Source organism: Tinamus guttatus, unplaced genomic scaffold, assembly GCF_059628265.1.
Source record: "Tinamus guttatus ecotype Peru unplaced genomic scaffold, ASM5962826v1 Tinamus_guttatus_pri_ptg000150l, whole genome shotgun sequence".
In the NCBI taxonomy this organism is placed as follows: Eukaryota; Metazoa; Chordata; class Aves; order Tinamiformes; family Tinamidae; genus Tinamus; species Tinamus guttatus.
The window spans coordinates 346,361-371,080 of NW_028288684.1; the positions used below are offsets into that span (position 1 = coordinate 346,361).

The following is a 24,720-nucleotide window of genomic DNA, read 5'->3' on the forward strand; positions in this document are numbered from 1 at the left end:
GTTAGGAACGGGGAGTTGTGGTTTTCTCTCTAAAGTGCTGGAAGATAACGCACTGCAAGGGAGGCACAAAGTGCACGGGCGGTTTCTTTGCTCTCTGCCTTTCTGAGGCAGCGGCCCTGTGGCCCCATCGTATCCTATTACCTCAAAAGCTTGAGAGACCAGGGCCGGTGGGAGCTGGGGATGTCGCACTCGGCTGCCACATGCTGCCCTGTGGAGATGCCTGGGGAGAAAGGGGGAAAGGAACAGGGAAAAAGAAGGGGAACATGGAAGGGGAAGGAAAAGGGGAGGGGAAAGAGAAAAGGAAAGGGGTAAGGAAAGGGGAAAAGAGGAAGGGGGAAAGGGAAGGGGATGGGGAAGGGAAGGAGAGGAGAGGAGAAAGGAGAGGAGAGGAGAGGAGAGGAGAGGAGAGGAGAGGAGAGGAGAGGAGAGGAGAGGAGAGGAGAAAGGCGAGGAGAGGAGAAAGGCGAGGAGAGGAGAGGATAGGAGAGGAGAGGAAAGGAAAGGAAAGGGCTGAGGAGAGGAAAGGAGAAAGGAGAAAAGAAAGAGAAAAGTAGAAAGGAAAGAGGAAAGGGAATGGGAAAGGAAAAAGAGGCTGTAGTTTTTACTTAACTGCTTGTCTCCATCTGCTGTGGCTTTGCAGTGGGACCAGCAGCAGCGCAGCTGTTGGCAGCGCCCTGTGCAAGCCGGAGCACGACGAGGACAGCGTAACATGAACAAAAAGTGTGAATGTGGGTTACCGAGCGGGCAGGGAGCTTTCTGTGGGTGCTTGTTTGCACAAAACTCCGTGGTGATTCAGTGGCACTGACTGGGGCTGGGCGCAAGCCAGCCTGGTGTGGGTCCTAAAACTTACCTGAAACCGGTATATTATACCCATTTCTCCAGTCACGAGGGAGCAGGGAGGAAAAGCAACAGCAGGAGGACCAGAAAATCCACGGGACTTCATTAATCCCCTTTGAAAAGCCCATTTTGAGGAGCCCCTTTGGGAGCCGCCGCAGTGCCCCATGTTCCCCGGCCCTTTCCCTCCATTTCAGTGGTGAATTCCCGGTCCTTGTGGTGGCCATCATGCCACCACGCGGCAAATGCTTGGCCAGTCCATGTTAAAGCAATGGAGAGGCCATGGCTTTGCCAAAATTCCTGGAGGATTTTAGGATAGGTAAGAGCTGGGGTGGTTCCCAGGCCCTGCGGATGCTGTGGCCGGAGGGGAGCATCGTCCACACCGGGGGCGGATATGCGGAGCACTCCGGTCAGAAAGGCTCTCTATTCCCTGCGCATCATCAGACACCCGGGACATGCAAATGCATTTTGTAAATCTAGTCAAAATGCAATTCACGATGACAAATGGAGCTATTAAAACTTCACGTCTTAGATATATCTGACCAATATACACCCGTTTCCTGGAGCTGTAGTTTTGCAAGTTACTTACAGCTCCAAAACAGCAATAAATCCCTCACAGCGAGTGTTATTCTGTATCATCATTTCAGCTTATCCCTGCAAAGGAAGGAGAGGATTTAGAGGGCAGGTGCCTTCCATGAGCAGGAGGAGGGCAGGTCTGGCACTTGGTAGGAGGTCTGCCCCACGGGCACCTAAATCGTCCCGTTTTTGCCATGTTAAAGAGATGACGGTGCCCTTGGGAAGTGCCAAGGACACTATGCACCCTCTCCAGGTTGTGCCCAGATGCTCGTTGCTTCTGGGGTGCAGCAAATCTCCAAAAGAAAGAGGGGAAAAATACCCCCTCTTTCTGCCTCTTTAGGAGGAAGTTACACGAAACCCAAAGTTTTATCATATTTTGAGGTTTATCACAAAAATCAAAAGAGAGATGTGATAAATATGTGCTGTCTGATATCTTCAATATGCTGCAAATTTGTGTTTTACACACGATAGAAAGAAATGAAGGTCCCAGCCACTCCCCAGATGTCAAAATGTCCCTGTGGGGTGAAGGGGGCTGCTGCTGGGCTGCATCTCGGCAGGCTCCAGGGAAAACCCGGAGCTCAGCACTGTGTTTCCCTGCTGGACCATCTTGCAAACCAGCCTGGGGTCCAGAGGCACCTGCCACCCCTCGCTGCTGGGAGAGGATGCTGCTGGAAAGGTGGAATTTGCAGGGATTTAAGCAACGCTGCAGACTTGCGACAAGCCCAGCTGCAATGGGAAGAGCGTCCCCATAGCCTCCACCATCGTATGGGGCCTGAACTCACTTTAATTTAATGTCTATTTCTGGAAATATATTGATTTAGATACGTATTTTTTAATAGATATCACATACATATCTTAAGAGAAATAGCGAGGAAGCAGTATCTTTCTACATCCCGACTGTGGGAACACAAGACTCCTGCGCCGACGGATGTGTAATTTAATCTCCTAGTTGAGTCTTTCTAAATATTGACATTCCAAGGAGCAAAACGAGTATCGGGAGGGAAACCCAAGAAGGCCAAGTGAGGAATATTCGCGCTCTCAGTTGCCATGTGTTACCCTCTGCGTAGCCGTCATCCCGCTATTCCCAGGCACGTTGCTCCGGGCCGTTAGCCGCGCACGGCGCGTTCCTGCAAGGCTCCGGCGCCTGGGAGCAGGCGCTCCCTGCCAGCCCCAGGATGCCTGGAGAGGCCTGGGAAAGCAGCTTGTTTTACCCCCGGGGCTGTGAGAGACCACAGAGGATGTGGTAGGAGACAGATGCAGGAGCAAATAGTGCCCCTGGCCGTGGCAGTCACAGCAAGCTCTTATTCGAGATGGTTTTTCCTCTCTTCTTTAGCATGAGATTTGCTGTTTTCACCATGAGGTGCCCCCCAGCCTCCTGATCCGTGGGCAGACCTCAGGTTATGGAGGTGGAGGAGCTTCTCGGCTTGTTCTTCTGCCCTTCCCCAGGAGACCTTCCCTCCCAGCAGCTCTCGTGACATGGGGATTTGGGGCACCACCCGCAACCTGGGGATTTGGGGGCAATGTAGGGCTGGCAGAGGCAGCAGCAAAGTGGGGCGGGCTGAGCCCTGGCAGGTTACCTGCTGCACAAGTTAGCTACAGGTGATGGGTGGAAATTCCAGAGAATAAGGGAATGGCCTGAAGAAATCACATGAGAAAATTAGGAGTGGGTAAATCAGCCCTCAGGGAAGATGCTTTTGCTGGCATTTCATTATGGTTTTCCTTTTCCAGAGAGAGGGCAGGCTTAGGACATCCCTATTAGAGCACTGGCATGCTTCAGAAAAAGGAAAATTGCAAGAGGTAGATCCTTCTGTTCTCATATTTTCCTCCTCCCTCTCTATTTAGGGCTTTTGCCATCTGCATTTGCACCAGCAGGAGTAGGATGGGAAGGCTGGGGCTGGTGCAGCTGGATGGACTCATCAGCTCGAACTGAAGGTAGGGACCTTCCTTAGATACCAGCAATTATTTTTTGTTCTCATGACTAAGCATTTTTAGTTTATCCTGATTTAAAATGACTGTGTCTGGCTTGGTATCATGCAGCCAAGAAGCCCACATCCCGCAGGCACCCTGGGTGCCCCAGGGAGCAGGGCTCGCAGGGAAAGGTCCCTTTGGGGATGTGCCCTACTACGGTCTTGCTCCAAGGGGGCTTTGGTGGCTGAAGCCTCCTCAGGCACTGGCCCCTGCGTCTATATCCCAAGTTAGGAACCTCAAAACCCAACCACCTCCTGCCAAATCCCCTTTAAGAGCCCATCTCCCTCCACATCCCGTAGAGGTGACCCACAGGCATCCCCCTCTGCTCCGGCTCCGCTTCCTCTCGTTCACGTCGGAAACAGCTGATCCGAAAACACCTCCACTGAGCCCCGAAGAGCGACTCAGATACATTGCATACTATTATAGTCTCTACAGTATTTGTTCATGCATACGTACTGTATAAAACATGGCTATTTTATGCATATTCCAAACATATATATAAAAATATATATTTTATATATACATAACATATATAGAGAGATAGATACATATATACTGTAAGGGTGCTCTATGCCCATTGATCTGGGGGGGGAAAGGGCTGGTTTCTGCAGGAGGCCTCCTTGAAGGTCCAAGTGGCAGAACAGCTGAGGGACCCTTCCCTGCTGGGTGCTCCAGCTCCTTACCCAGATCAGCTCGTTCCTGAGCTGCACTCCAGCCCCTGGAGGTGCTCCCAGAGCTTGACTTTCCCCTTACGCTGCACTGCCCCAGTACCCATAGTGTTACTGAGAAAAAGTATATAATCATTTCTTTTTCTTCAAGTGGCACAAGCAAAAGGAGGTAATTGCACTTAAGCCTTTTTTGATGTTGTTGATGTTTCCACCTACGCATTAAGAAAAAAAGTAATTTTTATCAGAAAAGAGGTGGCTTCGCCTAGGTCACAGGACAGAGGGATGCACAGCGTGTCCTGCCACAGTCCCTGTACAAGTCCGCGCGGACGGGCAGTGGATTGAGAAGGAAAAGGCCGATAGTTGTAGGGCCTCGCTCCCTCAAAATGCATTAGAAGAGGAATTACCCAAAATTACAAAACCCATCCCAGAGCAGCAGCCCGGGACTGGTGCGATGCCTGCGGCTCCGCGGAGCAGCTCCCAGCCTGGAGCTCCTGCTCCCGGGTGCCGAGGCCCCTCCAAGCACGGAAGTCACTTCACTTCCGTTCCCGCAGTGCTGTGCAACCCTCACTTCTCTTTCTCTCTCCTCTGAGGGGTGAAGTGGATATCTCAGCCAAAAGGTATTAGTGGTGTAATTTATAACCATAAAAAGGGAAAAAATATATTTTTATATAGGCACCTGTGTGCTCCACTTTGAGTTATATTAACTGGTACCAAGGAAAAATCCCCCATTCTTCCTGAAAATGCAGAAACAGTTTTTCTAACCTGGTAGAAAAGCAGCGTACAGATAGGGCCTCAGGCTTCACTCCGGAAATAAAAATCACCTTCCTATTCCCTTCAGAGCCACCATAACTGGTGATTTTTTGTCCCTGGGATTTTGCAGCTGGATCAGTTCCCTGATGCAAATGTCTTCTGGGTCTTCTCAGAAGCCTTGACCTCACTGTGCTTGTGCTACACATACTGGCCTGTTTCCCAGGAATGCGGATCCAAACAGGCACTCACCATGCCGCTCCTGAGTACCTGTTCTGAGGTTTCCCTTGGTAAGGGCCTGCAGGGCGAGGGAATTTTTAGGGAAAGCAGCTTGGGGCAGGGGCAAGACGGTGACGCTGCTCTGTGTGGCCTCCCCTAGTTGCTTATTTGCACTCTGGCTCTCGGAGAAAGGGGAAACGGCTGGACAGGCGCACGCGGAAGCCGGCCCTGCTGGGCCGCCTGGCACGAGGGCTCGTGTTTGTGTACCTTACAGCCTGCCAATACAGCGTAAGTTTACAGCGTGCATAAGCTATCGAGGGCGTTTTAGCACGTGCCAGCGCAGCAGCTCCCCAGCAGCTCCCCAGCGGCCGCAGCGTCGCCGCCAGAGCCGCGGCGGGGCCGAGGCTCCCTCGGCGCGAGGCGTCTGCACCCCGTGAGGCCCGGAGCCGCGGCGGGGCCGAGGGCTCCCTCGGCGCGAGGCGTCTGCACCCCGTGAGGCCCGGAGCCGCGGCGGGGCCGAGGGCTCCCTTTGCATGAGGCGTCTGCACCCCGTGAGGCCCGGAGCCGCGGCGGGGCCGAGGGCTCCCTCGGCGCGAGGCGTCTGCGCCCCGTGAGGCCCGGAGCCGCGGCGGGGCCGAGGCTCCCTCGGCGCGAGGCGTCCGCTCCCCGTGAGGCCCGGAGCCGCGGCGGGGCCGAGGCTCCCTCGGCGCGAGGCGTCCGCGCCCCGTGAGGCCCGGAGCTGCGGCGGGGCCGAGGGCTCCCTTTGCATGAGGCGTCTGCGCCCCGTGAGGCCCGGAGCCGCGGCGGGGCCGAGGGCTCCCTCGGCGCGAGGCGTCTGCGCCCCGTGAGGCCCGGAGCCGCGGCGGGGCCGAGGGCTCCCTCGGCGCGAGGCGTCTGCGCCCCGTGAGGCCCGGAGCCGCGGCGGGGCCGAGGGCTCCCTCGGTGTGAGGCGTCTGCGCCCTGTGAGGCCTGGAGCCGTGACGGGGCCGAGGGCTCCCTCGGCGGGAGGCGTCTGCGCCCCGTGAGGCCCGGAGCCGCGGCGGGGCCGAGGCTCCCTCAGCGCGAGGCGTCTGCGCCCCGTGAGGCCCGGAGCCGCGGCGGGGCCGAGGGCTCCCTCGGCGCGAGGCGTCCGCTCCCCGTGAGGCCCGGAGCCGCGGCGGGGCCGAGGGCTCCCTTTGCATGAGGCGTCCGCGCCCCGTGAGGCCCGGAGCCGCGGCGGGGCCGAGGCTCCCTCGGCGCGAGGCGTCTGCTCCTGGAGCAGAGGCCCCGCACGGACTGGTTGACCTGCCGCTACCGACCGCCTGCTCTGGGCGCCATTGAAGCTCATTACGTGAGTGATGCTGCTGTGCAAAGAGCTGCAGGGCCGTGCTCGGGTAAATGGTGTTCGCTGCACTCTGCAAGGCCTTGCTGTCAGTAGCTTGGGTTTTGCTAGTGGGTTAGACACGGACACAGGTAAAGGTTACTGATAAAGACAGGCTAGAGTTTGTGTCGCCTACCGGTTTACGCCCTTTGTGCTGACTCAGAACAGTGCTGTCCTGTGCAACGCACCGATGGCACGGCTGCGTCTCTGCAGTCATAGCTCCAGAGCAAGCGGCCCTTGTTTTAACCTGACGTGACCAGGAACAGACAGAGAGAACAGCATAGGGAAGGGAGGCCTGTGCTGGGCAAGAGGCCACCTGGGCCCTGAGCAGGGTTTCGTTTCAGTCAACTGCTAGGGCAGCTGATGGACAATCCTCATGTTTGTTCATCTCCAGACATTGACTTGCTTGTAGCTCTGCACAGCCTTTGCAATCGTTGCATCTTTGTATGTGGTCAAAGCAGCCATGCTGAGAAACCAGGACTTGTGCCTATTCCTCTCCTCAGAGGACAAGGAAACTGGCACCTCAGTGTATATCTAGGCAAAAGCAGCGTGGTGAGACAGGGCATAGAGCAGCTGTGAGGATGCACCAGGCAGCTCCGGAGCTCATGGGCGCAGGGACGTGGCAGCGGCTTCAGGCCATCGCGTAAGCAGAGCTCCCTCGGGCACTGCCCCGGGACGAGGCCGCGCGGAGCAGGAGAGGAACCAGGCAGGGACCATCACAGCGCAACCGGCCCCGGTGCAAAACGGCAGCGGGTCCCAGGAGGAGTCGAAGCCACGGCGTAATTCGCCACTCGGGTGAACAGCAGCAGCTGCAGATCCTCCGATGGCAGCGCAACAGGGTTCGCACGGGCATCAATCACGTGCGCCACGACAGTCAAGGACAGGAAAGCAAGGAAGGAAGAGAAACAAAGGCGAGAAACGAGAGACAGCCCTAAAAGGGAACTTATTTTGTTAGTGAGCAATCCCGAAAGCCACAATAAGGTGCTAACTGCTAAAGCAGAGCTCAGCACTTGCTGGCTACGCAAGGTCAGAGTCCTCCTGCTGCCGGCGCTGCCCTCCGTGGGAGGCTCATGGAGCAGTGATGGATGCTGAGTGCCCAACCCGGGGAATCCGGCCATTTCCGCGGGATGGATCCGACAGCGCTGGCTCTCCGCAGGAGCACAAAGGGCGAGAGAAATGAAACGCGGTGACTCCCGCCGGCCCGAGGAGCGGGAGCGGCGGCGGGGCTGGGGCACGGCCCCGGCGGCAGCCAGCAGCAGCGCGCTGCCCTGCGGTGCTCTGCTCGCGAGGACTGGGCGACTGCAGTGAAACCCAGCGTTTTTTTCAGCAAAGCAACACCCTGCCGAGCGCACAGCGAGCAGCGGTGACAGGCGACGGCTGGGAAGGTTTAACCATCGCTAGCCCAGAAGCTGCCAGCGGTGCCTGCCGGGCTCAGCCCGTCCCCGCGCTCACCCGCAGGGCTGGTTCGCCCCATTCAGGCGCTCCCTGGCACCTGGGATGGGATATTTAGGACACGGATCTACCGCGGTCCTGCTGGAGCAAAGAGCTTTGCCCTCCCAGCGCTTGCACTCACTGCTCCAGCCTTCCCAGCCCCTGGGGACAACGGCAGCAGCCAACACAGCTCAGCCCTCTGCATTTCCATCCCTCCCTCACCACGCGGCAAAAAGGCTCCGCGTTTCATCCAGCCTCCTTTCCTTGAGGCAATGATTTTTGGCGCGCCTGTATTACCAAGAAGCCTCCGGGCCCTTTGCATCCCTGCCTGAGCCAACGCGGCTCGGCTCGGGAAGGAGTCAGTAGTGCACGGAGTTATACTAGCAAAAATGCTGGAGTTACCCTGGCACGAAAAGGCTCTCTGCGGCTCGGGGAAACGATTTGAGCGGCATCAGCAGGATTACGCTGCAGGGTGACGTGCCTGTCCCGCGGGGGACGGGGTTGTGTCCACCAGCCCTGTTTAAACAGGGACGAGACTTCCCAGAATGTGGGAACTGCCCGTCTGCAACAAACAAGCGGCTGTCGTGTTACTTTTTTTACTGGGGGCAAAATGGATCGTTAAAGCAGATAAATGAAGGATGATGAACTCCATGAGAAGCGTGGAAACAGGCTCCACGCAGTCCAACACTCTGCTGAAGAAACCCACAGCAAAACACGGCCTCTGTGTTAGGAGGAGGGCGCTCCTCTTACCGCGCCGAGGGAGGGAGCGTTCGCGCTCCTGCTCCTGGAGTCCCATCTAGGAGCTGCAGCCGCTGCTTTCGGATCCGCCACGAGCGCTTCGCACCGCCCCGACCGGACTCGTCCGCGCTGCGGCGACGGAGCCGGGACAGGCGCCGGCGCAGGAGCCGCTTCCCACTCCCTCTGCTTGTTCCCTGCTCCGGAGCAGGAAACACTATTTCCATCCCACGGGGAGGAAAAGATGACCCCCTCTGGTGTAGGCTACTGACTTGCAAGAGACGAGCTGTTTTCAGCAGCTTATCTCTATTTTGACAAAGTTTACTTTGGCCTAGAACGTGGCATTTTTCCACAGAAAAATCTTGAAAGCATCAGTCAATGTGATTTTTTTTTCACTTACAAAAAAGTCGTAAGCCATCTTATCCCAAGTTCAGATATTTTAAGGCAGAGGGGAATTTAGATTTCCCAACAATGGAGGCTTTAACGTGTGCTGCTTGCCAAGATGATGAGCGCGTCCAAGAAACATGACTCAAGCTGTCATGCTTCTTGAAGCTAGGAACTGCCTCCTCTATAAAAACGATTGCAGTTTTTCCACGGATGCAGCTTGGCTTCTATTTTCGCTCTCATATTATGCTGTGTTAGCTTGTGTGCACAATGCAGCCTAAATAGAGATAAGAGAAGTACTTATTTGTTTCTTGATACGTTCTGGAATGAGGGGGGAATAACATTAGGTTTATTTATGCACTTCCCTTCACAGCAGATTGGTCACACTTCAGCAGCAGGACTCCGCACAACATCTTTCCATCTCTAATCCTCCCCGGCTGCACTGGAGGAAATTCCAGTGCCTGAACCCCTACCCTCTTCCCGGGAAGCGTCAGACTTTGGACCGTGTGGGGAGATAAAGAGCTCTTCTGCTGACGCATCCTGGCACAGGTCAGGTGCCTCTCATTGGGGCCAGGAAGGGGAAAGAAAAAAGGTGTAGGGAAAGCTAAAATTTCCACATGGGGGGAAAAAAAAAAGCTCTGAAACAAGCCAGGTTAGGAAGGAATTGGGCCTACTGGTCCTACCAACTGCTTGTTTGAGCTGCAGATAATCAACTTGTCAAAATTCCATGTTTGAGCAGCCAGGATTCAGTTGCTTCCAGGAGATGGCCCCAACACGGAGCTTATATGAAGCAGCCGAGAAAAGCAAAGCTCTGTCCCTCTAGTTCTGAGGCCCCTCGCTGAGCCCTTGAGCTTTGTGCAGGATCCATACCCAAGAGGTCAACACGCTCAGAAGTGCTTTTCTGTGAAACTAGGCAAGAGAAGGAAGAGAGTTTGATGTCTTCAAACTGTTCTCTCCTGCAAATACCTCTGGACGTGTTTACGCAGGCCCCTCAACTCAGCAAGGTAATAGTTAACCCCGTTCCAAAAGGGATGGAGGCTTTTACCGCATCAGGTGTCTTGGGGAAGCTGCACCTCAGACCTTTCATTTCTACTGGATTCACAAGGACGTACGGCAGCCTCGGTCTCACCACTGCTCTTGTGGACCCTTGTGAATCCTAGTGGACTCAGAAAAATTCCCATCAGTTACAAGGCCCAGTTCACATCATTTCTTTTTTGTGCACAGCTGTATGCACTGCATTCTTTTCTGAGAAAGCCATCGGAAAGGAAAAATAGCATGAGTTCTCCTGCAAGCCTGTATTCCCAGGAGCATCTGCACCTGAATAGCGTGTACTGCCATCGCTGATGGCTCTTGTGCAGAGAGACACCCAACACACATCCCAAACAAATTGCGTACACCTGCAGGATTATTTTGGTGAAGAGTGCATCAGCTGTGCTTTAAAATCTCCTTTGTGGGCACCTAACATAGAATTACGATTATATCAACCAAATTATTTACTCCTTGCAAAGTGCTTTCTCAAATCTAAGCCACAGCAACATCATCCATGGACTACAACGTGATACTTCCCTCTTGATCCCTCATTTTTTCAGGGACTTCTCCTTGACAGCTATTCCTAGGTTTATAGTGTCTCATCAGAATTTTAAGCTCCTTCTAATAGTATTATCCGACTTTATCGCCAAGGCACCATAAAGAGTTCCAATATTGTAAAAATAACAACTCTTCTATCTCTGTGCAAACTACCTTGTGTGTCCTGTCAGTTCTATTTATTTGTGTATGCACAGAACCAGACTTCTTACCTTGCTGCCATCATATAATCACAAAGGACTCCATAAATATACAGTACTAGTAAATACAGTGTTTTGCACTCATGAGATGCATATCCGTATCGTAACATTCAAAGATTAAGAAAACAGTTGGGTACAAACAATTAGTGGAAACACCTCCATAATTTTCACTGGGAAGCGTGATTCATTTTTATTAAAACACCTTTGCTACAGATAAATACACTGCTAAATCTTTAAGTTAAAGTGACCTTCTAGTGCAATTTCTAGACATATATAGAAATAGGTATCTCATTTCCCCGAGCAAAGCTGGGATTGGGAACACACTCTGTTGGGGTGTTTATTGCCAAATGCTGTGAGACACAAAAGGCAAATCCATTTTCTATCTCTATAGCCCTCTTCTCTTACCTGTAAAATGGCATTAACTTTGCTTCTTTTATGAAACTTCACTGCACAACTTATTTTCAGGTTAAAAAAAAGTGCTCTCTTTCCATTTTCACAAATAGAAGGTAAGGATCATTTATTCAGCTCCATTATTTTATACAGATTTTCTGTGTCACCAATGATAAAAGAAGGGTTGGGTTTTCAACAAGAGGTATAATTATGTTATGCAGTATGACAAATGCACTCTTACACTGTTTAAATGAGAAATAAGCAAATTTCTGAGCTGTAAAAGCAGGCTCGTGTCATATTTTTGGTCCACTTAACAGCTGTTTTGAGTATTTTATATTTACCAAAACGTTTTCCATTTCAAACTTTCACCTTTGATGGGAGCAGCCTTTTCTGTATTTTCAAGTGTAATCTGAATTCTCTTTCCACGTTTACATCAAGCTAAATACTCTTAAACATACCAAACTTTGAGAAAAGTTGTTTGCTGTTTGCAGTGAGATGAAGAGATAGCAATTTTTTAAAATACTTTCCCCTTCTCTAGGAGCATAAGAAGTTTTAATTCCATAAGAAGCACTTGCATCTCAGTAGTGTTTCATGAAGAACAACTGTTGAAGGCCTCGTTCAAAAATATCAAAGGGAAAGAGGGCAGATGCCTTCCCTCTCTCTTCAGATATAAGAAAAACAATATATAACCACTCAAAGTTTAAGGAGTTGACAAACTTGGTTACAGAAACATTATGGTGTCAGCTGGCACAGTGGCATCAGCTCAAGGATGAATGTCTCCTATACTGTAGCTGATGTCTGTGACCACAGCAGGGAGAGCAGATCTCATGGGACGACTAAAACACTGCACTCCAATTCCCTTCTCTTTACATCCTAGTGCTGAAGAAGGCATCATTTCCTGGGGGTTGGAATTTTACTCTCCATGCTGTTGTGTGGAAGCAAGGCTGAAAAGAAGGACAAGGTGGGCCTCTGAGAATGGCAACACTCTTCTTAGAACAGATGCAGAAAATCGTAAGGTAAAAGGCTTAGAGCAAGCTGTTTATATTTGAAAACTCTATGTTCAGATCAGATATTTTCTAAAAATTATTTAAATAAAGTTATTCATTCATGTGAATGCATTAACCCAGGAACAGCCAAAACAAAACCAAACAGCCAGTATGAAGATTTTCTTTACAATAAAAATTCTTCTAGGAAGAATATTAAATACATGACAGGAGGAAAATAATTTATATTTATGGGCATCACATTTTAGAACAATGTCTTAGCCATTAATCATTTATAAATGATTCATACAGAAATTAAATACGATATTCCACAAAAGAATAATCAGATTTACAGTTCAGATGTAAGGCTTCACCAGAACATCTCATACCTTTCACTTGTCTCTCTGTGTACCCCAGCTGAGCAATCTCTACTTATTCTGCTACCAGAGTAACACAGCTTGATGGTCCTCAAAAGCACGTCTAGTATTCAGCAAAGTAATACTTGAATTATTACTAGAAAGCATCCTGCTATTTGTCACAGTCAAAACAAACGAAAATTTAGGAGAAATATGTCAAGTGATAAGGTTGAGGGAATAGAGGATTTAAATTAAAAAAAAATAGCTGCCTGTTATGCCATCATATTACTAGTCATTGAGCACAACAAGGACACTGCAATTCCAGGTCACAGACTAGAAACATAGTCCTTCCTTTTAACAAGGTACACAACTTCTGTGTGGAAAAAATCAGGAAAAAATCATAAGAAATATCAATCTCCATACCTATTATATGCATAAGAACTATTTACTTTACAGAGCTTGAGTTGATTCGAAATACTGAATTTAATACTGGTATCAATTATATCCCTTAGTTTCCTTATGCATCAAATACAAATCAGAAAACAAACAAACAAACAAAAAGCCTGCCCTGAATAACTGATTTTCACCCACAAAACACTGTCAGAAACCTAGCATTTTACAACACAACAATCTGGTGTTGCAGTTTACGCATCCGTTCTGCAGACAACCGTCACAAGTACTTACTAAAAATACAGGTATGTTTCCTAAAGGTAACGTGAAGCTTTATTTAAGATGACAAAGCTTTTGTAACAGTGCAGGGTGCAGGTTTTCAGTATGAAGCCATTCAGAAGATTTGCTGCTCAAAGAGGATCTTTTCAAACCCTGGTGGAGGTGTATGATAAAATTCACTGAACTGGCAATCCAGAATGGCACTGTCGTCAACTGCAGAAGAGACAATCAAACAGAAGGGATTAAAGACACAACATTTGTATTTTTGAACATTCATATTTTGATTCTCTGTGACACCACTTGACTGGATCATATACATGCGAATACTATGCTCAGATCATGAAGAACATTCTCCAACACATCAATTACACTGATACAATAAGAAATCTCCAGAAAACCATCTAAATCCCTACACTCATACCCAAGAAGAGCAGATCATCTCTCTTTTCTGCTGTTTACTTCAGTCTGAAACGGTCTCTGATAAAGTCACATTTTTCTCTGATTTTGCTGGGCGCATTATTATGGCTTCACACAACTCTTCCCAATTTTTCTACTCTATTTCTCTGGAAATCTACAAATCAAGGACACTACTAGATAAATGTTGCAGGCTTGTCCCCTCCTCAGCTGCACCTTTTTCTGTTTATTTCCTAATTTTGCTGCAGGCCTACAGTTTTTTAGCTGCCTGAAATAGCTGGCGTCTGATCATCTGTTTCAGATTGTGATACCAAGAGGGCTTTCCTCACTCCTTTTTAAGTTGGAAGTTACTTGTGTTTTAAAAACAGCACCTCTCCCATTTTTGGGCCCTCTGCACGATCTGAAACAAAAGTGTTATTAGCCTTCAATGCAGAAAATGAAAATAAAACAGATGAGTATTTTCATAGCTTTGCTTTCAAGTACTGCCTTAGCAAACTGAAATAGCCAACCAGTCAGAAAAATCATGATCTCTTTCAAAGATACTGTCTTCTAGATCTTCTAAGATCTAAACTCTAAGATATAAACTCCATAATAGTAGTATTACACCAATAATAATAATAATAAAAACGCTTTACCTCCATATTTTGGGTTGGAATTTAGCTGTCTCAGAGCCAAGATAGGGATTTTTCCTTCCCAGGCTCAGTTAAAACTCTGGATAGTGTGCTTGTTTGGTTCTGTTACACTTATGTGGTGGTGGTAACTTTGCATCTCACTTAGGCACAAGTGCCTGTGCTCTAGCTGCTGTGAAGAGCAACACGCAAGCTCACTGCTCTGGTTTACTTTTTTCAGACTTGACAGCATGTTCATCTACTCATTCATGTTTCTTCCAAAGATATCTGTAACTCTACTCTGAATCATGGATTGTACTAATGCTTAAGAAACTCTCTTCCTCGTGCTCAAATCCTCTCACTTGACTAGAGGTAGCAACCTTAAATTAGGGACATTTACATTTAAAATTTATACCAAGTAAGCGTCACGCAAATGCAAATCACAGGCTTCAACTGTGACAGCAATATATAGGAAACATGATGATTGTTATGGAATTATGCCTTCTTGGGAAAGATGATGTCTTTCAATAGTCTAGCAATAAAAGGTCACTGCATTCCCCAGGCAACTTGATTCTATGGTCTGAGAAGAAAAAACGAAACAAAACAAAAGCTTACAATTATACTACATATTTCCAAAAATCAAGGGAAGATGGAAGCATCAGCTAGCACAGAGCGCCTGTTCTCCCAGCGCTCAGGGAGAGCAGTGCTGCGGGCTGCCACTATCTGCCTCTGTATTTTAGCAGCGCCATCATGTGGTACAAGAACAGATCACAAAAGGGCTGGATGCAAGAGACCACAGAATGACAATAGGAAAAAATTTCACTCTTAATAGCTCAGAAAGAGGCAAGCTGTTAGCAGAATTCATACTCTTCAAAGCACCACAGCACATCTAGAGTATTTGCTCCCTGCTCGTGAACCATAATATTAAGAATTTAGTCAAGACGTAAAAATGGGAACGTGCCAACTGTTCATTAGCAGCCATGGAATTAAAGAGTTATCCATGCCATGCAGTGCAATGACATCTGAAGAGCCTACAGGTTGCCCAGAGAGGTTGTGGAGTCACCTTTTCTGGAGATCTTCCAAACCCACCTGGATGCCACCCTGTGCCACGTGCTCTAGGTGTCCCTGCTGGAGCACGGGGGTTGGACTAGACGATCTCAAGAGCTCCCTTCCAACCTCAACCATCCTGTGATTCTGCAAGTGAGTTTTGCAGAAGACAGTACTTAAGACAAAGCTTAAAAAGGACTGGAGATGGCTGCAGGTGCCACACAGGGCATTCAATGAGCGGTTATGGTTTTCTATGAATCACAAGGCAGCCCAGAGCTCAGTGTGACCACGCACCGAGCAAGGGGAAGCGCTGTCTCTCAGGCGAGATGTTAAACAGCATTCGGACTACTTGGGAACTACAAAAACACCGCCAAGTTACAGACAAGTAAATTGTTAACACATGTCTTGGCCAAAATCCAACTTCCATAATCCATAAATTCCTTTTTAGACCGACGATGCAGAGATTAATTGCATCTGTATTTGTTTCTTGTTCTGAACTGCAGTACCGTCCTCAGGATTGCTGGTAGAATAGCTACCACAATTCTCTCACCAACTGTTGGGTATCTGAACTGGGCTTCAGTTTGTTAGAGGAGCAAAACGTTACGCTACTACATGGCAAGCAGCTGTGCCACCACTAGAACAAGAACTTTTAAACAGCAATTCACAACCTACCCGTATTTGACATCAAATGAGTTCATAAAATATGTGGAATACACAGGCATAAATGCCAGGCTTCAGAGATCAACTGGCGCAGCCCACTGGCCTACACTAGGTTGGATTTCTGATGTTTCTTTCTTTTTGCTCTTCATTTCAGGAATTTTTAGACTGCAGGAAGTCCACAACTTTTTGGACTTATTCATTTTTTAACTAGCCTGTAAGCAGTGCCCTTGTTTCTAGCTATTAGCAAGCATTAAAACTTAGGTGAACATATTCTTCTGTGTTTTCCTAACTGCATATATCCAAACAATGAATAGTTGTGGTTGCCATAAATAAGTGATTGATGATGACTGGAAAAAAAAATGTGTGTTCCAGGTAAGAAAGGAGAAGAACACAGGAGACAGACTTCAAAAAAAGATGTTATATATTGCAAAAGGATTTGAAAATCTTTACTTACCATATACCACCGGATAGACAGTCCCCCTGATTCCTGAAGCTGGACAATGCATGTTCTTCCCATTTAAATACACATTTAATTCTACATGATCATATGTTATACCCTACAAAGTTGAAAATATTAACAACAACAACAAAAAGGCATCAACATGTTTATACAATGAAAACTGCTAGTTATTCCAGTTTTATTAGCCACAGGCAGGTTTTAACACCATAATGCAAACTGCAGCATGCCAGAAAAAAAAAAAAGGATATAAATTATTCTTGTGAAGAACTAGAAGTCAATAAGTGATGATAACATTTTTGTTTTCAAATACTCAGGATTCCTTAATGCTCATTCAGCTGGGATGTAACACAATATCGCATATCCTAGCTGACCAAGAACAATTTACAAAGTAAATTTCCAGATTATTTTTTACCATGTTAGCAAATCACAAAATTTCCAGTGATTTTGAATATTAAGCAGTTTATAGTCTGCCTGTTTATGTTTCCCCATGGAAACAATTTTAATAAATAACGATGTTATGAATTCAGTTTATTTGTTGATCTCATCCCTCTGAAAACACCCCCAGGCTCTTTTTCTCTGCCAGCAGTAACAGAGCACAATTTGATACCCAGTTCTATAAACATGCAGATTTCAGAGCAGAAAGCAAACACCAGCAAGGTAATAAATTACTTATTTGTTAGCTAAATGATTTTTCTGACTGCTGCTGGTGTGGCTGGTGTTGCTATTTACTACTTCAGAAACCTATTTTCCTGACAGAACACAATAAAAGGAAATTTAAGAAAACTGGGGATTTAGAAAAGTAGCACATCAGCTTCTTTTTTTTATTTGAAGCTATTCAGACTAAATAGGCTGACCAAATCCTAAAAGAGCCTGCAACCCTCCAAAAAAACAATTTCAGAAGGGGATTAAAAGAATGAGTGCCTGAAGGTAGAGGGGTCAACATTTGCTGTTTGGGGCTTCTAAGTGATTAAATTCTTAACCATTGCTATAAGGATTCAAGATTCTCTAACAAGAAAACCTGTTGGTGAGAAATGATCTAAATTTCATTGTCCCCCTTGGAAACGCATCAATGCTGAGATGAAAGTCCACTGAAATGCAGGCTGCTGATCCACTCAAATTGAACAGGAGTTTATGTCTCCACTTCCCAACGCGAGCAATGCGAGGCAAACAATAATTCAACTAAAATGATCAGTCTGACCACACAGCTGCAAATAGGAAGTCTGGGAACAGCTGCTGAAGATAAAAGAATCCTCAAGGAACTCACCACCACGTCGCCCTCCTGAGGAAGGCTGTTTGCTGGCAGTCTGTTTTTCTCCTCGTTGTTATAATAAAGAGCTCCATCATTCCTCATCACCAGGCTGTGGACATCTCGACCAAGGGGAATTTGATTCAAGTTTGCTTTTTGGGTTGCAACTCCAATACCCCAAATCCCTAAAACATAATGTTAACATGATAAGAGAAAATCAAATTTACTTGTCTGAAGGCCATTTGCAGGACAACATAAAGAATGTGTTTTCAAACAAGTGCCACGGAGCTCTTATCTGTTAAGCACTATTTGAAATACCAACAGTCACAAAAGACTGATGAAACAGCTTGTATCTTGGAAAAAGAAGGATCCAGAGAATTCTAAACCTCTTAGACTTTTTTTCTCCCTCACTCCCCCCCAAAAAAAGGGAAACAAATTCTCTGTGTTAATCTAAAAGGAGGTAAAAAATAAATCCACCTAGCAAGGATTTGTCAACAACAAATCACGTCAAAACAAGATCATTTCCCTTTTCAGCTAGCTACACTAGCCCTCGGGATAAAGGAGAATGGTAAATATGATAGATCTTGATTTGGGAATGCTTTCAAACCTCACCTGACTTTCAAGTGCTCAACTTAGGAAAATGTGGTCGAGATGCAGTGACCACAACACGAATGCACAAATGGACAGAAAACTGTATTCCAAGGCTACTCATCAATAGTGCCCTGTCAAACCTAAAGGATGACTCGGGGGGGGTTTGAGGCTTTGCATTACAGCTATTCTTCCATATTTGCATTAAGGACTTGGATACTGTGAGTGTGCTTATTGAATGTGCTGCCAATACCCCCCACAGGACTGCAAACTCTTCCAAAACTATTCAGGTTTTACACGATGGTAACAAACTGGTGGGAAGGCCTGAAATAAGGAGCATGCGGCTGTTTGAACGGCACTAAAAAGGACAGCAGGCAAGTAAGACTAATAAACCACATAAATAATAATAATGGCTTGGTTCACAAGTTCACAAAATATAATCTGGAGATTATTATAGACCACAGACTGAACTGAACCACAACTCTAATGTCCAACTGTTATGAAAAAAATCCTGGATGTATGGCATGTATAAATTAAATACACTGTATGTAAAGTAGATGTTTCAGCTGGAGCACAGCATCCATGTTAAGCATGACCCCTCAAGACACATTAGATCTATGAAGAAAAATTGTGGAAGAAATAGCAACAGCAATCAGAGGCCTAGAAAACATAATCTGTGAGTAGACAAACACAGGACTGTTTAATCTACAGAAAACTAAAATGTGCAAGTGTGCAAAGGCAAAAAACGTGCAGAAATTATTTTCATAATACAAAAAATACAGAACTGCAGAACAATTTATTCTAATACTTACATCTCCATGGTGAAGAAAATCAGATTCAGATGTTACTTAGGGGAAAAAAAAATCCCCTTTCCAATAGTCAGGCTATATGAGCCCAATCAGACTGCCCAGGGACACTTTTGTGATTCAAAGTTAAGTGTCTACAATTCTCCTGCCCTGGGACATGGGAATGGAGAGGACAGGGCTCACAGGGACCATAGGAGTTTGCTTCCTGTGTTTCTAAAGTAAACATGGTAAGAACACAGATACTGTGTTTGAGTGAAGAACCAGCTGCATCTGGTTCTACCCCCAATGGGAAGGATATTGAAATTACCAAGTTAAGACTGTGCTGGCGTTTACAAGATTTAACAAAACCCAGTCAAAGCAACTGCAAGGTGTTTTGGACAGATTGGCCCTCACACTGCCTACACCCCAAACCAACTGAGTGCAAAAAGCACAGGATTAGCTGGAGCTGCAGCTAATACTGTTATGCCTGGAGAGACTTCTTTGGACTAACACTCCCCTCTTCCATCCCCCCCAAGCTTAGACGATGCACAGTTTCATTTTTGAGGTGTTTGCTCTTTATAACAATTGAGGCTTAATGTTAGGATACAGACAGCTCTGGAGAGGACTCTGTAGTGGTGCAGCCCCGTGGTGTGGCATTTCCAAAACTTTAGATTTCCGTTTATACAATGACAACTTACAAAACTCTCCGATGTTCACGAAGTTCAAGGATAAGATTGATACATGTGCTCAGTACTTTAGATACAATGACCAACAGGCAATCAGACATATCTTTCCAAGTTTAAAACTGTGCCTCTGTGCTGACTAACCTGTGGACTGGATTTTAAATTCAAAATAGCTCTTGTTCTGATGCAAAGGTGCATTGGCTAAGCAGCCTCCCGTGCCACATATCCTTCTGCCGTTTTTGACAATCACGACATCTGTTCCTGCAAAGAGGAGAGGGGAGAAAAAAAAAAAAAACACAAAACTTCAAAACCTCTTCAGAAGTCTGGAGGCAGACCTCGAAAGCCCTAAATACTGAGAACACTTTTGTTCTTTCAAGAACAAGCAAGAACTTCATTAGTCTGTGAGAATTATGATGATGGGCCATGCTTTGAAGCAGAAATGTTTATAGGCTACTTCATCTTTCAATCAAGGTTTATTTATTTAAAATCTATACTCTGTTCTCATTTTGCCTCTTGGGTTTTAAGGCACCGTGCTGACTACACTAAGAGAAGGACCTAAACCCTGCACCCTGTCTCTACACGCTGGCAAAAAAAAAAAAAAATGCGAACAGGAAGAAGGGGACAAGGGGTAGAAACATTTGAAGGAGCTGTAAATTATTTAATCATTCTCTAAAACATTCTTTTTATTAGCAACACGCCTTGCAGTGCAGAGGAAATGTAATATTGGGCCCTGCTAAGTTCCACTGGTGAAAAACTTCCACTTTAGGCACTGCTGTCACGCTCGAGAGCGTGGTAAAAGTCATCGTGCACCGCCACAATGAAGAGTAGGCCCAAAACGGGCCCCAAGCCCAGGCTGTCCATCCTGCTTCCCTCCAGCTCATGCCCTGCCCCGCCGTGGAGGGCTCCCTGCGGGCCCGGGCCCAGGCCCCACGACGTTCCGCCCAGGAAGGCCCGGGCCCCCTGAATCCCTCGGGCTCCCTCAGGCCCCGCTGCCCCCTCGCAGCTCAACCCGCCGCCGCCCCCGGGCTGCAGGCGCCGTTTTCGGGCAGTTTCCCCCTAATCTATCGGGAAAATCCCAGGAGGGTCCGCGGGGACCAGGCCGGCGAGGGGCGGGGCTTGCGGCGAGGGGCGGGGCTCGCGCCGGCCCCGCCCCGCCCCCGCCGCGGCGGTGTGTGGGGGAGGGGAGGGGGTCTCACCCATGCGCTGCGTGTCCAGCTGCACGGCGGGCATCTCCTTCAGCGGGATGTGGCCGCCACCGCCCTCCCCGCACCAGCGCAGGCAGCAGAACACGGAGGCGGCCATGGCTGCCCGCGCGGGGCCGAGCCGAACCGAGCGGAACCGAGCCAGGCCAGGCCAGGCCGAGCCGAGCGCGCATGCGCGGACGAGCGCGGCGCCGCAGCGCCCCCTGCCGCGCGGGAGGTGGCGCCGCGGGGGGGGGCTCCTCCTCTGCCCCGCCCCCCCCAACGGCCGCCGCGGAGAGCGGACCGTTGGGGACCGTTATTGACACCGATGGCGCCAGCGGGTTATTTTTATTTATCCCGCCTTGGGCACCCCCGGGGCTTTGTTGTCTCTGGGCTCTCATGAGGTCGTATAAAAAAAAATCCCATTAAAAAAAATCGTCTTTCTGTGGGAAGTGAAAGTTTAAAAAACACGAGGATCGGCGGCCAGAAATGCGCTCTTTTAATGCCCTCCCTTCCTTTGCAGGGGAGGAGTAAGGGCTGACTCTCTTGTTTGCTCGGTGCAGCGCTGTACTCAAGTCACAAGCAGTCACAGTAAATACCGACTTGAAACACACCCTGACACAAAGCGCACATCTGCCAGTGTCAGGGAGATACGCCAGGACCCTGCGAGCTGATAGCGCAGCAACGTGCATGTGTTTCGTATTTCGAAATCACGCTCGGGATGTGCCTTTTAAAATGTGTATACATAGACATACACGCATATTTGGCAGATGGTACAGATCATGTCAACGGGCTTGTAACAGTACGGTCCCGAGCCATGTAAAAATGAAACTCTTCTTGGAAATTCACTGGTCAGTTGTTCCTGGCTTCAAGTAATGAGAACCACATTTATCTTCTTTATATATTTTTTCTCTCGAAAATACATACATACATACATACATACATATGCCCCCCCCAAAAAAAACCCAAAAAATAGACAGGCTCCTTGAGGCAAACATTTTGTGCAGTCCTGCCTGGCAGAGGACCTGTCTGTGGTCCCGGGAGTCCCTCCACCTGTTCCCAAGCTCCCTGCGAGTTTTCTTGCTCCGTCGGTTGTGCTTTGTGTGTCCTGAGTGGACGACATCCACGGGCACTTGGCAGAGACGGATGCGACACGTCATGGGGCAGGACTGACCTGTGCAACGCTCCTATCCTCTGCCTCGCCAAGGCTGGGGGGGTCCTGTGAGAAATATTCCTCCTCCTACACTTGGATGTTCAAACCTTTACCCTACTACGTGCTCCTGATGACAGCCCCACGCCAGGAAGCAGAGGCTAGGGCTTGTCACCTCTCTCAGTTTGCTTACCTGTGCAAACAAGGTGTTTTTTTTTTTTTTTTTCAAAAATAAAAGAGTGACCATCATCCTAAATGCAATAGGTGCTTCTTTAAGTTGATAAGATTTTTGGTCATAACTGCTCGTGAATGCATCTTCCAAACCAGGCCTCTCTAGTCAATTTTAACTCTCAGTTTTTTAAGTCTTGTTTGCTTCTAGAGTGCTTTTTTCAATCAGTATAACTGCATTCAAGAGCTTTGGTGGAGTCTTTCTCCCGTTTACCAGTGAACGCTGCCACACATACCCAGGGAAAAGCCAGGACACTATAGCTGTTCTTATTTTATTATGAAGTACATAGTGACATTTTGGAACCAGCTTTGTGTGCCTTTCACAGTGACAGAATGTCCCTTAATTTAAATAGATTTGTGGCCTTTGGGTTTCTCAAGTGATTTAGCCAAAGCTCTAGAACTCCAGGACATGAAGTATCCGGAGCCAGGGCTCCGATATGTTACTGCGGCAAACAGAGCCAAGAGTGGTAACATGGCTATAGCAGCCCACCTGAACCTACTTCAGGTTCTTATTTATCCACAGAAAAATATCCAGTAAATGTTGTGCTGTGAACTGCTGATCTGCAATGTTTTGCAGACAGCAGGTCGTTTAAATATATACATTTAAAGACTCTATTTAACTCCAAACCAATTTGGGATGAAATTATTGTTTCTCATGATTTTCAGCCGGTGTCTCATTTTGTGGTATTTCACCCAGAAAGCTCCCTATATTATTACCCTATATAACACAATGCAACTAATCTAACCCATGTGGTACAAGGTTATCTATCTTAGGGTTTTTTTTTTTTTTAAAGCGGATATTCAAAAACCCCTGTTAAAAGAAATTTTCCTAGCAAGAAATACCTCATTGACCTGGATAGGCTATATCAGTCACACTCACCTCTTTACTCGAAACATGAGGTGAAATGCTGTCTTTCTGAAAATTGTGCCTAAAACCAATCTGATTTTAAGAGCAGCTTTAAAATGCGCTTCCTTTCTTTTATTGGACTTACTGTTACAGCCCATAAACATTTGGGGTCAAGAGCTCACTTCCTTAAAATATGCCAAATGGGATTATTCTTGAACTTCTAAGATGTAAATATTAGCTGGAAACTGATGTTTATTTATTTCATATGTAGGGCATCAGCGCCTGCATTGGTAACTGGCTTTTCATGTAATTAGTCCCATGCAAGTCGCTGTGCCATTTTTATTGTCTGTCACACACTGCAAGTTTGTTACAGTAAATGCAAAATGACAAATGCTAATATATATATATATATATATTAAATGACTTAACCTTCAAGTGACCTCCCATCCCATTTTCTCTCTCTGGCCCAGGAAGTCCTTCCCTGCTCCGAATGAACACCGGGAAACGATGCTAACTTGCCACACGTGCTCAGCATTGCCAAAGCGGTTGTGCAAGGCAGGACGGGGCTCTTTGGAGTCATCTCCAGTGGTGCCTTCCTGGCGACTTCTCACTCCACCAGTCTCCCAACTTGGGCATCTGGTTTTATGGCCCTTGTCCTTTGCAAATCGTCCATGTTTGGAGTCTGAGGTCTCCCAAAATGTTCACGCTTCCCAAAGAGGAAATGAGGAGCTGGGTGGGAGCATTTACAAGCGTGGCCGTGCGTGGCAGCAGAGGGTTAACTCGGCTCGAGGAGCGTGTGTTTCTTTTCGTTGGGGAGGCCAAGTATTCAGGGCCCTCCCACACTGGAAGCCAACTTCTGCGCAGCGTGTCTAAACATGTTTATTGCTCACAGGGTTTCAACTTTATTTCCGTGAACAGTAGCAGCAGAGACATTTTGTGTGGGAACCATGTTAGAAGAGCAGGAGAAAAGCACGGTCCCATCCACCTCCCAAATGCCGGCCCGTGGGAGGGTCCTGCTGAGCTGAAACCGTGGCCATTGACTTGTTTTGTCCTCTAGCTCCGAGCTTCATCCTCAAAATGTAACTGTCCCTCACTAACCCCGCGAAGCAGATCCACATCAGCAGGCAGATATGTTTTGATAAGGACCCCTGAAATCCCTGAAGCCAACGGGGAGGAGGACTGTATACCACCTGCTGCTGCAGCCTCTAATACAACATGCCTACTAGTTCAGTTCTCAGATAAAAAATATTCCTTTTCATCTCCGCTCTCCTTAAAACTCTGCTAGTAAAAACTGTTAGGACTTGGCCTCTCCCTTGCCATGAGCTCTGTGGGTGCATTTGCTCCTGGGAATAGTCAATGAAAGGATCATTATAAAATGTGCTGGTGTGGATTTCGTGACATCCTCATGCAACTTGCAGAGAGGCAAATGATAACGTGGGCCTGGAAGATCAAGGTTTGTTTATGGAGAGCGGTCCTGCCACTCGCAGGGTCAGGCCTGTGGGTTGGAGGATGATACGGGAAAAACAGGTTGTGCTTGTGCTTTTGAAATATTCATTGGACAGTGTTCCAGTGAGGATCAGCATTCTGGGGGATGTCTTCTTTGCACAGCTAATCTGCCACGCGCCAAGTCCTGGAAGAAACGGCGTATGGAAATTAATTTTGTTCCTAGTCCTTCTGTTTACTTTGGAGGTCACTTCCTTCTTATGCAACGCAAGCAAA

The 24,720-nt window shown here is 47.7% G+C and overlaps 1 protein-coding gene across 1 annotated transcript; it reads right to left on the reverse strand.

Annotated features, from left to right (window-relative positions):
* Positions 1-12,703: 12,703 nt before the first annotated feature.
* On the reverse strand, positions 12,704-20,934 carry SPRYD7 (SPRY domain containing 7). Its single transcript, XM_088522175.1, has 5 exons — positions 20,792-20,934; positions 19,740-19,856; positions 17,558-17,724; positions 16,288-16,390; positions 12,704-13,317 (listed from the first exon to the last, which is right to left on the reverse strand). The coding sequence occupies exons 1-5, from the start codon at positions 20,895-20,897 to the stop codon at positions 13,220-13,222; spliced, it is 591 nt and encodes a 196-aa protein (XP_088378301.1). The 5' UTR covers positions 20,898-20,934; the 3' UTR covers positions 12,704-13,219.
* Positions 20,935-24,720: the final 3,786 nt, after the last annotated feature.